The 13195-nt window shown below is 44.6% G+C and overlaps 1 protein-coding gene across 3 annotated transcripts in view; it reads left to right on the forward strand.

Moving 5' to 3' along the window:
* LOC132233355 (colorectal mutant cancer protein) overlaps nt 1-13195 on the forward strand; it is a 238117-nt gene that overhangs the window by 173028 nt on the left and 51894 nt on the right. For 2 of the 3 annotated variants that reach the window (XM_059693891.1, XM_059693893.1), the window contains exons 5-6: nt 4325-4572; nt 6550-6756. In XM_059693891.1, coding sequence (XP_059549874.1) covers nt 4325-4572; nt 6550-6756 — 455 coding nt within the window. The remainder of the gene's footprint in view (nt 1-4324; nt 4573-6549; nt 6757-13195) is intronic. The other variant, XM_059693892.1, reaches the window with a different exon arrangement.

Here is a 13195-nt window from a genome sequence, read left to right on the forward strand (position 1 = left end):
TGCCTTGAATGTTGAGGTATTTGTTTTCTCCTCAACTTTTTATTTTTTAAAAACTTCAAGCTTACATAAAAGATCAAACGAACCCCCCAAATCCTTTGCCTAGATTCACCAGTTGTTAACATTTTACCACATATGATTGTGCACAACACTCAGAAATTCTTTTTCAAAACCATTTGAAAGTAAGTTGCACAATTCACAAATGGAAATGTATAATATTTTCCCAGCAACAGGATAATATGTGCCAATATTCATAATCTTTTGACCCATTTATTTCATGTCTAGGAATTTAAGGGAAATATGTCTGTGATATGCCAAAAAAATGATGGTATTTCCAAAGAATGAAAATTTAATAGTCATAAAATTAATAATTTAAGAAATATTTGTGAAAAAAAACCCAAACATATTATGTAGAGCATGATCTATGTATTTATGGAAAAGGATGTAGAAAATAAAATTCTAAGAGCTTAAAATGAGGTTGAAGGATTATGGATCATTTTTAGTTGCTTCTTTGAACTTTTCTGCTTAGAATTTTATTTAGAATGAACATTCATTTTCTATAATAAGTAAAAGCCCTTTAATAAAGTTCTTAGAAAAGTTTCTTTCCCCTTTATCTCTCTCTCCCTGTATTCTGCTCCATCCTCACCTCTCCTAGAGCTGAGGGCCTGACTCTACTCTTCCTCAGTACCACCCTCCTTCCCCGCCCCCTGTCCCATTCCTGTTTAGAATCCCTACCCACTTGTGCCTTCCTCTCTTTTTTCTTCCAGTTTTATTGAGATATAATTGACATACAACACTGAAGTTTAAGGTGGACAGCATAATTATAAAATGGTTACCACAGTGAATTTAGTTAACATCCGTCACCTAAAAAAAAAGACACAACACACAGTAAGGTGCAGGAGGGTCATATGTCAGTTTGTTCACTACTGGTGATGTCGAGGTGTTTTTAAACTATACCAACATCGTTCTTACTCTCTTGTCCTCGGTAGACACAGACGCTTGTACATCACGCAGGGTAACCTCGGTGGATACTCCCTCCTTTCCTCGTAGACCTTCCCATCGTCTTGTGTTCAGACCTGGAAGTCAACTATCCTGTCATTTTCTGTGTTGTTTGGCTTTTTTCTTGCTGGAGTTAGGGAGGGCCTGGCTGCACGCAGAGGAGAGAGGACTGCTGAAAGGAAAGCACCAGTCTGCCTGGTTAAGCCTTAGAGCCACAACGGGCTCGGAGCTGTTCCATCCCTAGGACATCAGACCTGCTTCCTAGCAGAACGTCGGTGCTGAAGCTGAAGGCATCTGCAGCTCTCTCCCCCACTTGCCTTGCTCTGTAAGGCATGACGTGTGCCCAGGCAGAACAGAGGTGGGGACGAGTGTCGGTCCTCAGAAGGCAGTGGGGGTCAGGGTTACGGCTTGATCTGCTGCTCCCCACACAGATCAGGTGCGAGGACCATTCACAGCAGGCCCCCAGCCACTTCCCTTTCTCAGGCTGGCTGAGTGCACTGTGCCTAGTACCTCTAACTTCAGGAGAAGGGCCTCCGCCTTGAGGATCCACCTTAATTGAAAGCTTATTAGCAGGGTGTGGTATGCCCCATGGTATGTTTTAGATTCCATGATACTTGGTCAGGGGAAATAAGGAAACCAGCCCACCAGTATGTGCTTCAGTGAGCAAGAAAGCTGGTTAGGCTTCGTTTTCATAGCCAAGTACATTTCCGAAGTAACTTGGGTCTTCCCTCAAACGGCAACAGGAAAGCCTAAGGCTCTGAGTTCTCCAGAAGAATGTAACCTGAGCTGTCTTTTCTGCAGCTGCTGCAGAAGTCTAGCTGGGAAAAGTTACCTTTAGGAAGGACAGCAGGGGCAGGCCTGGGCGGTGGGCAGGCCTGGGAGGTGGGCAGAGCCATGGGCGCTGTGGCCATGCCGCGTCCAACGGGGCCAGCAGCTGGCCATGCTGCAGATTGTTGTGTGCCGAGTGGGGCCCAATGTGGCCAGACCTTCTAATTTTACAAGAATAGTCATAACTTCTAATGGTTTTTAAATGTTGGCAATTAATTTAAAAGTTGTTTAAAAAACAAAAAAGGCTGTGCCAGCCATCAAACCCTGCCCTCCACACGAAACATCTTTGCTGCAGGTGGCTCATTTGCATCCCTTGGTCAAAGGGAGATGTCCATTCCATTTATTCTTCTGTGCGCTCTCTTTCATCTTTGCAGCCAATTAGACAACTGGGAGGCAGAATGCCAAGACTGTCAGCTTAGTCCTTCCCAGGACTCCCTTTGCATTGTACTTTAATGGTCGACAGCTTAATTTTAATTGAAGGCGTGTATAAGAAGAAAGCCTTTGAAATCTGCATATGTGTGAAACTGGCTGAGGAGACTGGCCATCACATCGCTTCATGCCACACATGAAGTCCATGGACCTGAATTCTAGTAGCATCTATTGCTGAAAACACATAGTCTCCCTTGTGAAGCTGGAACGCTTCCTCCTCCCTGACAGGAGATCATTCATTGTTGCTCTGGCTGCCAGGACGCTTGTGTGATGGTGAAGCAGAGTAGTCAGCCCAACAGCTGCTCACTTTTATTGGCTTCCTCAGCCTCTCCCTGGCCCTAATCACTGTGTTTCCCCTTTTGTTTGCTCTACGCAACCTCACATTCTTCTGTGGGAAGATACGAAGAACCTCTGTTGGGAGAATGTGTATTCGATACAGATGGCCTCCTCTTTGTCTCGTGGACGTGGAGCCGAGCCGTTACCTTTCTTGCCTAAAGCACAGCACAGCCAGGGGGTCTGCTCAGCGTTCCAGGGCAGGTGTGCAGTTCAGTGGCGATACGTGCGTTCACAGAATTGTGCACCCATCCCTACTATCCGTTTCTAGAACTGTCTCATCCTCCCAAACAAACTCTGTATCCATTAAGCCACATTGCCCCACTCCCCCAGCCCCTGGGACCTCTGTTCTACTTTCTGCCTCTGAATCTGCCTACCCCAAGAACCTCGTGTAAGTGGGATCACACAGTGTTTGTCCTTTTGTGACGGGCTTGTTTCACTGAGGCCAGTGTCTTTAAGGTCCATCCATGTTGCAGGCTGTCTGAATTGCCTTCCTTGGGAAGGCTGAGTAATGCCCCATGGTGTGCATATGCCACATTTTGTTTGTCCATCCGTCGATGAGCATTTGAGTTCTTTCCACCTTTTTGGCTATTGTAAACACTGCTGCTATAAACAAGGGTGTACACCTATCTTTTTCACTTCTACTTTCCATTCTTTTGGGTATATACTCAGAAATGGGATTGCTACGTAATATGGGAGTTCTGTTTTTAATTTCTGAGTAACTGCCATACTGTTTTTCACAGCGGTTGCACCATTTTACATTCCCACCAGCAGGGCACAGGGTTCTAACTTCTCCACAGCCCTGCCAACGCTTGTTGTTTTCTGTTGTTCGTATATAGTGTCCATCCTGAGGAGTGAGGTGATAACTCATTACGATTTTGATTTATACATGAGACACCTTTGGTTCATCCTAGGACCCACTTAGTCCCTTGTCTCAGCCTCTATTGCTCTTCTGATTCCGTAACATACACCTCTGACCTTTTGTACAGTCCCCAACTGCCTCCGCCTTTAGTGTTGGTAGGGGCCAGACTGTGCAGGGGGCTGTAGGCCACGGGAAGGAACTGAGCGTTTGTTCTAAGTCTGTGTTTAGACGAATACGCCACAGACTCTGAAAGAGCGTCCCACCCTGTGTTGAGCAGCGCTGGTGCTAGGGTGACTGGTGGTGAGTGATTGGGGCTGTGTGACCACAGTCAGGGGACCCAGACAACTCGCTCCTGCAGCTTATCCACTTTGTCCTCCTGTGAGGGCCCAGACAGGGAACAGTGACCAGGACAGCCACGTGTCCTAATTATAAGCTCATTGAGGGCAAGGGCTGGGTCTTACACAGTTTCCATGTTTTAAAATGTCTAGTGTCTCTGCTAACTCTGGGGGGTTTTGTCTTGTTTCTCCAGTAATATTATGATATCTTTTTTTTTGCGGACACTCTTTCTGGAGCCAGTGTTTGTCTGAATGGCTGAGCAGGAAGGTAGGCCAGACGGCTTATGAGGCCCCACCAGCCCCTTTGTTCTTATTAAAGACACTTCTTTGTTCTTATTAAAGAACCTCAAGTTGGGGCTGCCCTCAGGTGAAAGACGAGAGGATCAGCTTGGCGTGGCTAAGTAGAAAAGGACTGAAGTCTGCAACCCCTTAGCAAAGGTTTTACATTGCCTCCAAGCCTCAGGATGCCAGCAGGCTGGGATTCGGCTGCCCAGAGTTAAACTTTGAAATTTCAAGCTCTATTGCCATTTCATTTTACTAGGATGGGTTTTTCATGGTGAACGAAATGAAGAGCATTCGCTGCCCACCTGCCTGCTTCACTCATTCTGCCCACGTTCACTCTCAGATAACTGCAGTGACCTGAACTCGGAGCTGCAGCGGGTGCTGACGGGGCTGGAGAACGTCGTCTGCTGCAGGAAGAAGAGCAGCTGCAGCCTGTCCGTGGCCGAGGTGGACAGGCACATCGAGCAGCTCACCACGGCCAGCGAGCACTGCGACTTGGCTATTAAGGTAAACCCTCCCCACCCTCTGTGTGGCTCTTGGCGATCGTAGGGGGGAAATGATCAGATCCCTCTCTTTTGAAGTGTGGTTTTCTCAAATTCCTGTGAGGAATGAGTGTTTCTGAGAAAGCCATACTCATAGATTGGGCCACCAGATAGAAGCCGGAGCCCTATACATTTTTGTTGGGCTGAATTGCACTAGAAAAAGTCATTGTGTCAGCAGTCAGGATCACTGACTTCGCAGCAAAAATGACAATTTGCTTGGAAACTCTTAGACTGCTAGTATCGAACCACCTCATTTTGGTATGGTTCATCATGTAGCCCAAAGATTAACTTGGAAGTTTTATTAATGCTTCATGGCCCCTAGAATATTATTTCAGGAGTTAATCAATTCACGGTGCTAATAAGGGGGAAGTTCCAGGCCTCAGTGAGTCCTGGATCCTGAGCACTGGGTCTCAGCCACGCCTTCCACATCCATTCATCTTACCTCCAAAGGAGAATGAAAAGAGAGGAATTTGCTGCATCTGCACAGACTCATCGTGAACAATGGGAACGTCAGGTCTTGTTGACACTGGGCCTCTGGGGTCTTTATATCACTTCACCCTAGCTTAGTGCCCTAGGCATAGTGATCGATGCTGAAACGTCAGAGGGGCCAATGGAAAGGGAAAATGGGATGTGTTACTTGGGGGGAAAAAATGCCTTCGCACTCTAGGCCCAAGCGTCTATCAACAGAAACCCTGGATGTTACGAAAGAGCTGTGGTGTCGCAAGGTGAACCGTGATTCATATTAATAACGCCGCTGGTTTTCCATCTTTATTCATCTCAATTATTAATATATCAGTGATGTGGTTTGGAGAAGCAACCACTGTTGTTTCTTTGTCTGGAGTCTCCCAGGCCCTATATTTAATTTTAACGTCAACTTGGGTCCTAGCCCCAGCCTCGGCTTTGGGAGGGAAGGAGAAGACAAGGACTTCTGCCAGCCAGCAAGGGACAGAGCAGGCCTCAGATGTGAGAGGAAGGACGGACGATGCACAACACAGGGGAAGTGGCAGTGCGATGGGGAAACCAGTGTGAGCAGCCATGAGTGACCTCCCCTTTTGTTGTTTTTTTGTTTTGTTTTCGAGACCTGTTTCTCATCACCTCTCTTCACTGCCTTCTACTCCGACCTGGGAATCCTCCCTCCTCTCTCATGTCATTTGGCTGCTGCTTCCTTTTCCAGGCGACAAGAAATGTGAATGAATGGCTTCTGAAAGCCACCAGAATGAGCTCTTCCCTTTTTTCCCAGTTTTCTGCACGTTCTTTCTCCATTAATACTGTGTTTTAAATGGATTATTTAAAAAGTCTCCAAGTGCTATTAAGATTCTGCTCTTCTTAGTTCACAGCTGTCTTATTCATTAATTAAATCCCTGCTGTCTTAGAGACCTCCACAATGAGCTTCCTCGTTTCTGTGTCACAGGTTTATTTTCGGCTTGGGCATCTTGGGACTGAACCTCATTCACACCCTCTCAGTTCTGCTGTGACACTAAAGCTGGGAACGGCAATGTGGCCTCTCGTTGCCAAGTTGGAACAGGGGAGGCCTGTAATTCAGGAAACCGCAAGTTAGATTTTGTGTGCAGTTGGCAACTTCACGTTTGCATTGTCGGGATCGCTAACTGGCTTGCTGTCTGCTGGTGCGTAGTCACCAGCTCTGGAACGTGGACGAAGGAGATAAACATTGTGGACAGTTAGTGCCAGGGAGGGACTGTGTTTTTCTTACTCCGGGGACTGCTGGGTAACACAGACTAGGACCCAAGCAAGCAACAGAATCTGGTTTGAGAATAGGGAGAGGATGATTTGGGGGTGTCACTGATCATGATGACACTTGACAGTGAGGAGGCTGTAGAACCCCCTCCCTCCTCTGTGGACACTCGCTCCGTCCAGCATGTTTCTTCCCGTCCGCTTTCTCCCAGTCACTCACCTGGCTTGTTTTTGTGGCTGTATTTTCTAGACAGTCGAGGAGATCGAGGGGGTACTCGGCCGGGATCTGTATCCCAACCTGGCTGAGGAGCGGTCTCGCTGGGAGAAGGAGCTGGCTGGGCTGAGGGAAGAGAATGAGAGCCTGACCGCCATGCTGTGCAGCAAAGAGGAGGAGCTGAACAGGACCAAGGCCACCATGAACGCCATCCGGGAGGAGCGGGACCGGCTCCGGAGGAGGGTGAGCATGCCGAGTCCACGGGCCCGGCCTCTTCCGCGGGTGTGGGCCAGAGAAGCCAGCGTGCGGAGCCCAGGGCAGCCCCGGGAATTCTGGGGCGTTTAAAGCCTTTGGAATCGCTGTCCCTTTCTGGTTATGAAGTCAGTTTTTCTTTCTTTAAGAGATTCTTGAAAGGAAAATCATTTAAAAGTGCTGAGGTGTGGCGAACAGATTTAAAAAAAAAAAAAACACTATTCTCCAGAATTGCAAATCTAAGTGGATGGTAAAATTATATTAGTGATTCTCAACCCATTCTCCCGGGTGTGCACGTCTGCCCCCAGCTACATTAAAATGTTCTTCTTTTAAGTTAACTAATACTATTTTATAATTTGCAAAAATATATAGACCAGTGGTTCTCAACCTTGGCTGCACATTAGAATCACCTGGGACTCCTTTTAAAATCCTGATTTCTGGGCCTCATCCTCCGGAAATTCTGTTTCTCTGTTACTAATGTTGTGGCCCCACCCCATAACAAAGAAACAGAATTTCCGGAGGATGAGGCCCAGAAATCAGGATTTTAAAAAGATTCCCAGGTGATCCTAAAGTGCAGCCAAGGTTGAGAGCCACTGATATAGACTTTTCCCCTTTGCAGTCTTTTCTAACATGCTTTAAATTTATAGCAGGTGCTCTCACTTATCAGTGAATCTAATGACAAATGTCAACTCTTTTAGTGCAGACTTATTAAGGTTAAAATAATCATATGTATGTATAGCTGTGTCTATATGTGTGTTTTGTGTATGTGTATATGTGTGTGTAATTCCTGGTATTCACCCCCATGTACCCGTGGCTCTATGGCCTGAAGCAGTTTGCAAATCACTCTGTGTAGGAAATATATCCATTCCTAAAGACGCTGATGTTTTAGGATAGAAATGTTTGGCAGAATTGTAAAAAGCACTCAGTTTTCCGAAGATGGAGGGGTTTTTTTCCTCAAGAACCCACAAATACTTCTTTGTGTGGCTGTGAATTTGATCTGTGAATCGACTGGCAGTGAAGCAAGGAATTCTTCAATCAGAAGCAATTCCCCCTGAACTCCACTTTGAATTACGAGACCCCTTTTCTCTCAATCTTGGCGATAGTAGAAGTTTGCTTTCTAGTTTTGCTCTAACTGGAAATTTTGCACACAGATTAAGTTGAATTAGATGGGGGGGGGGGGGAAGGAAGACATCTAGTAATTGTTCTCTCTCTCCCCCTGACTTCTAAAGAACATCTTGGAAATACCTTGTTCTTCCAAAAGGTCAGCATGTATAACTCATTCTGTTTTTAATCCACGTGTACGTTTGAGTGTGGAAGAAATTACTATTTGTGAACGTTATCAGCTCTTTTCCTCACTTGTGGCTAATGTTATAATTAAAAGGCCAGCATCCCTGCCGCTCAGATCTGAACATCATTTTGTCTGAACTCATGTGCATAATAAGCTTGTTTCCAGTACCCAGCTGTATCAGATACCATTCTTCATCCTTGCATCAGCAGGTGTAAATCACCCCCGTCAGCAAAGACTTTATCTGGGCCAGCTGATGACATTTCCTCCGTGCGAAGGCCCCCACCACCTGTAATTTCCTGGGCTGAGCTCCCTGATGATCATGACTAATGCCCTAATTAGGTGTGCTTGCTCTTAGCATGTGCATTCTGATGGTGCATGTTTTGTGAAGGAAATGTTGGTCCTGGGTGTAATTACATATTGTGGTTTAGAATAAATTCCCTCCTCTAACTTGAATTACTAAAGCACAGGAGAGCCCTGGATTGTGACCAGCAAAAGATAAAAAGCCAGTCCCCTTCTTCAAGTATTTTCCCCAACTCTGGAGGTTAGTCCTCAGAACTGCATCGTTTGGATGCTCTGTGCCAGGTCTGGAGCCTGACCACCTCAGGTCACAGCCTGACCTACCAAGTCACCATGAGTCTGTGACAAGTTACCTAACTTCTCTGTGCCGTGGTTTACTCTGCCGTGAAGTGGGGATAATGCTAATACCCGACGCAGGGAAATTAGTTAATACTCATAATGTGCTTAACCTCGCTTCTGATCATACTTAAACAGTCATTTAAGTTTTGCAGTGACTGTGTGGTGTTTTTCATATTTTTCTGTCTTTTAATATGGTTTTATATTGAATGTATGTAATTTATATTTCAGTTGCCTCCAAATAAAAATGTGTCGAGGAACTTGTACCTTTTCCTCAACTAGAAATGCCCTCAGGAATTTGTATACATACCCATGGGTTGGATCTATTTCCTTTTATTTCAAGACAGTTGTGGGCCTCATAGAATTTGCTAGATGCCTTTGAATGCCAGTTTACTAGCCTTCAGTGCTGCACGACTTCCACTCACCACCACTCGTTACGTCTCATTTCCCCGAGGAGGAATCTGTTTCTTGTGGTGGGTTGTCTCCTGTTCTTCATCATGTGCAGCTCTGTGGAGCGTCTGAGGTATGCTTTCATTGCCCTCCTTGCGATACCACATGGTACGTGGCTGGCTTGCCTTTGCTGCCTTTATGGCACCTCCCAATCCACAGTTCATCAAAGCTGCCTGAAAAGCAGTTGGGGTCACTTTTTTTTTTCACTACCCACATTGATTGTATAGAATTTGAACTGACCAGATCAATAGGATTGGTGCTTGCCCCCTGACTGTAATTAAACAAAGTGCTCTCAGTAGATTTTCTGAGCTTGTTCAAGATTGAAGTAAATTAGATCTTTAATGTTAGTTAACAGATAGGGCTACTTGGCAGAGCAGACAGCAGGCAATTTTTATTATTGGCCGCAGCTCATTATTAAATGAGATAATCATTTATATCTGCATGCTCTGTACTATACCCATTCATTTCCTCACACTTAAAGAAACAGACTTAATTTAGGTGAGGTAGAATTAATTACTATAGAAAGGAAGCATTTTGCTCTTCATTCATTTGTTTATTCATTTCATAAATGTGATTGGTCGTCTCCTCTGTGCCAGCCGAGGGGTTACAGGGGCGAATAGGACACAGTCCCTGGTTTGAAAGATTTGGGGGAGACAGGCAAGTAAACAGCTCATTACGATGGTGTATGTCCAGTGGTCGGGAGGGTGGACACGGAGGGTGTCCTGGAGCTTATTGGAAGGACCTGTGGTGGCAGGTCCAGCTTCCCCACACTATTTGCATTTTTTACCTAATTGTTTAGGTCACCTGCCATGTCCCAAAATGATCAGTGCTTTCCCCAGATAGTTTGGTAAAGCAAGCTGGATGTGACCACAGGCTTATGTGACCCATTGAATGATAGACCTGAATCAAAAGTGGGCCACACAAGTTCTGAGATTTTATACAAATTCTTCATAAAGTTCTGCAAGTTCGTGACGTAAGGTGGTAGGAGTAGAGTTTATTCCTTGCATCCTGCGCCCTTCCTGGGTATTTTCACCCCTGGGGTCTGGCTTCTGCTTGGGCTCTCTGGTCATCACCACAGTAAATTCAAGAGACTAGAAGACACACGGTTTTGAATCAAATAAAAGGCACCCTAATCTGAAGTTTCCCTTTCTCAATTTTGTGCATTCTCCCTCAAAATGTCCTTAAAACCCTTAGTGTTAATTAACTTGCCTCAGGAGGAGGTAGGGCAGTATTTCCATCAATGTTAAGAAGGTAACAAGTGTCCCTTTTCCAATCCAGTCACTCTTGGTCCCTAAATGCAGTGTTACATTTATGAAGGGATTTCATTGTTCTGTGTTCATAGGACCCATGTAATAAAATGATCACCCTGTTCAGCTAAAGTCTTTTAAAATATAAATGAGGGCTCCCAAATCCAGGTGGGGGTTTTTGGGGGGGGAAGGGGGGCGGTGGGGAAGCATAGAGACATGGAATTTATTAACGATAGACACATTGGGTTTTATATTTTACATTAAATTATGTGACTTTTGTCAATTGGGAAACCTTCAGACAAACTTTTATTTTGCTTAGAAATAATAGAAAGGTATTTAAAAAAGTAAAGAAAATTCACTTCTTAAGGATTCAGCATTCAATCAGTTGTATAATTGAAAAGCCAGGTTTTTAAATGGCTGCCATTTGGCGCCTTGGTCGGAAAAAGGACAGGTAATCTTTCAGAATGCTGCAGTACCATTTCCTTCCTTCTCAGCTGGCCTCCTTCACAGAAAGTGGCCCCAAATTTCTGGTACTGTAGCCTCATGTGGGGTGGGGGTGGGAACAGAAGCATGAAAGGAAGGACGTAGGGCAGGAGAGAGAAATTTCCTGCAGGCATTGTCACCCTCAGGGCCCGTTTCCCCCTTATGCTTTGCAAAGTAACAATCCTCTCATATATTTCTTTCGGCCATTTTTAAAAAATTATGATTATCGTTTTATGACAGCAAAAAGATACAAATCAGAACCAGCAAAGAAAGAGACGCTTCTGTGAAGTCTGAAAGGGGTAAGCGCAAAGCTCCCGGTTGTCCTCTCCCTGTGGAGTCCAGGACGGCCTTTCCTCCTGTTGGCTGGGACGTGTGACAACACAGAGCATTGCCAACCAGGGAGGTTCATCCAAGCTTCAGTATTTAACATTTTTATTAGCGTTTCATTCTGTAGGTGTGACTGATTGAGCCATTGGCCATGTGGGGGAACTCAACATGCAGCTCCTTCTCTTTTAGGGAGATCAGGCCTCTATCCTTTGGGCCACCTTTAAGTGTGTGATTATGACAGAGCTCCACCGTGTCTGCCCATAGTCATTTCACACAGGAGATATCACAGAGATTTGTTGGGGTGGGGTGTTGGTCTAGCACTTGCCCCATGAACTCGCTGACCATGGGAATTTACAGAGCATCCTCTTCCATGTCCCCAAGGTCCTCCCCCAGAGCCATCAGTTATGAATCCATTGGTACCAGTTTCCAGATACTGAACTGGTCCTAAACACTAAATCAAATCCACCTTCGTATTTACCCATGTTATCTCCAAGGGCACCTGTCGATCAATGGTCACGCTTGAAGGAGTTGAAAAGAGGACCCCAAATTAAACCAAATGGGCCTGCTTAGAAAGAGTAATTACCTTAATGGTTGATCGTGTATTTTATTATGTACTTCTTTCTACTAATTAGTTCGTAACATACTTAGTATTAGGCTGCCCATCCCTACTGGGAAATAAGATTTAGGGTAACATACGGAGGTGTCCAGAGCATGGTCTGTCTCTGAAGCAGCCTTTCACTTTGAATTGTCTCCTTTAGTTATAGATATAGTTATAGGCTAAGTCAGTACTCTTTGATATTTTTTACTGAAAATCAGTGACAGTGGAGAGATGTCTGGAAGTGAAATTGTGTGGCCTCATGTAGGTCAGATAAAGACTCATCTTTGTTTTACCTTATTTGGTCTTAGGTCCCATCTGAACTCTTCCAACTCTGCCTTCCCTTCCATGACACCTTTCTTGACCACAGTGTCTGCATACAAAAAAAGCAGGACTTTGAAACTATACTTTATATTACTATGAACTTGTGTAAATTTATCAACTATATATGTGTATATGTAAAAATATTTTAAATAGACCAGAGCATTGTACACCAGGTCTCATAATAGCCATAAGGAGTTACAGGATATAAGTCAAGTGTTACTTGAACTTTTCTAGTGTACTAGTTTCTTTTTGAAATGAATTTATTCTTTTAGTTGTATAATTTTTATTATACAGAAGTTTAAACATAGAAATAGAAGGGACACTAAAATGCCAAAATACTAAGAGAGACTACATCTAGGCAGTGAAAATACTGGCTGGCATAGCTTTCTTTTTTAATTTTCAAATTAAAGAAACAAAAAATAAAGTAGAGATAGTCTCTATCTCCTGGCTTTAACAACTTTATGTTTATATGTAAACACACTCTTCTCTTTTGTTCTGGATGGAACTTTGTCATATTTTATTTGTCTCTTCTTAGAAGTTTCTTTATATGACAAGGGAGAGGATACTAATATTAGCTAAGTTTAAATTTACAAAAAGATTTGTAAAAAATAAACCCTGTTTCAACACTTCCGGACCTGATCAGGCCCTGTAGGAGGGGCTTCGAGGAGGGGGTCTGGCTCCAGTGCTCTTCTTCCAACCTGAATGTGGGGTGTCAGGTGGCTCTTCCTTTGTATGGCTGGTTTATTAGTGGTGATAAGAATAGGTTATACAGCAGTAACAAATGAACCCCCAAATTTCAGTGGAATAGCATACCAGAAGAGCTTGTTTCTTACTCGCATTACATATCCAGTGCAGGTTTGGGGATGAGGGCACTGCTCTGCCCCATATATTCACTCAGGATCATAGGCTGATGGCAACCCATCACCTAAAACATTACTTAAATGGACTCATCCTGCACTAAATTCTCCCTCCCATGGCCTGTTGGCCAGAATTAGGCAGGTGCTCCACTTTAGCCATAGAGGGACTGAGAAATGGGGTGGAGGACAGGTAGATATTTGTTGAGCAGTAAATGTTCCTGACACA

Source organism: Myotis daubentonii, chromosome 4 (assembly GCF_963259705.1).
Source record: "Myotis daubentonii chromosome 4, mMyoDau2.1, whole genome shotgun sequence".
Classification (NCBI taxonomy): domain Eukaryota; kingdom Metazoa; phylum Chordata; class Mammalia; order Chiroptera; family Vespertilionidae; genus Myotis; species Myotis daubentonii.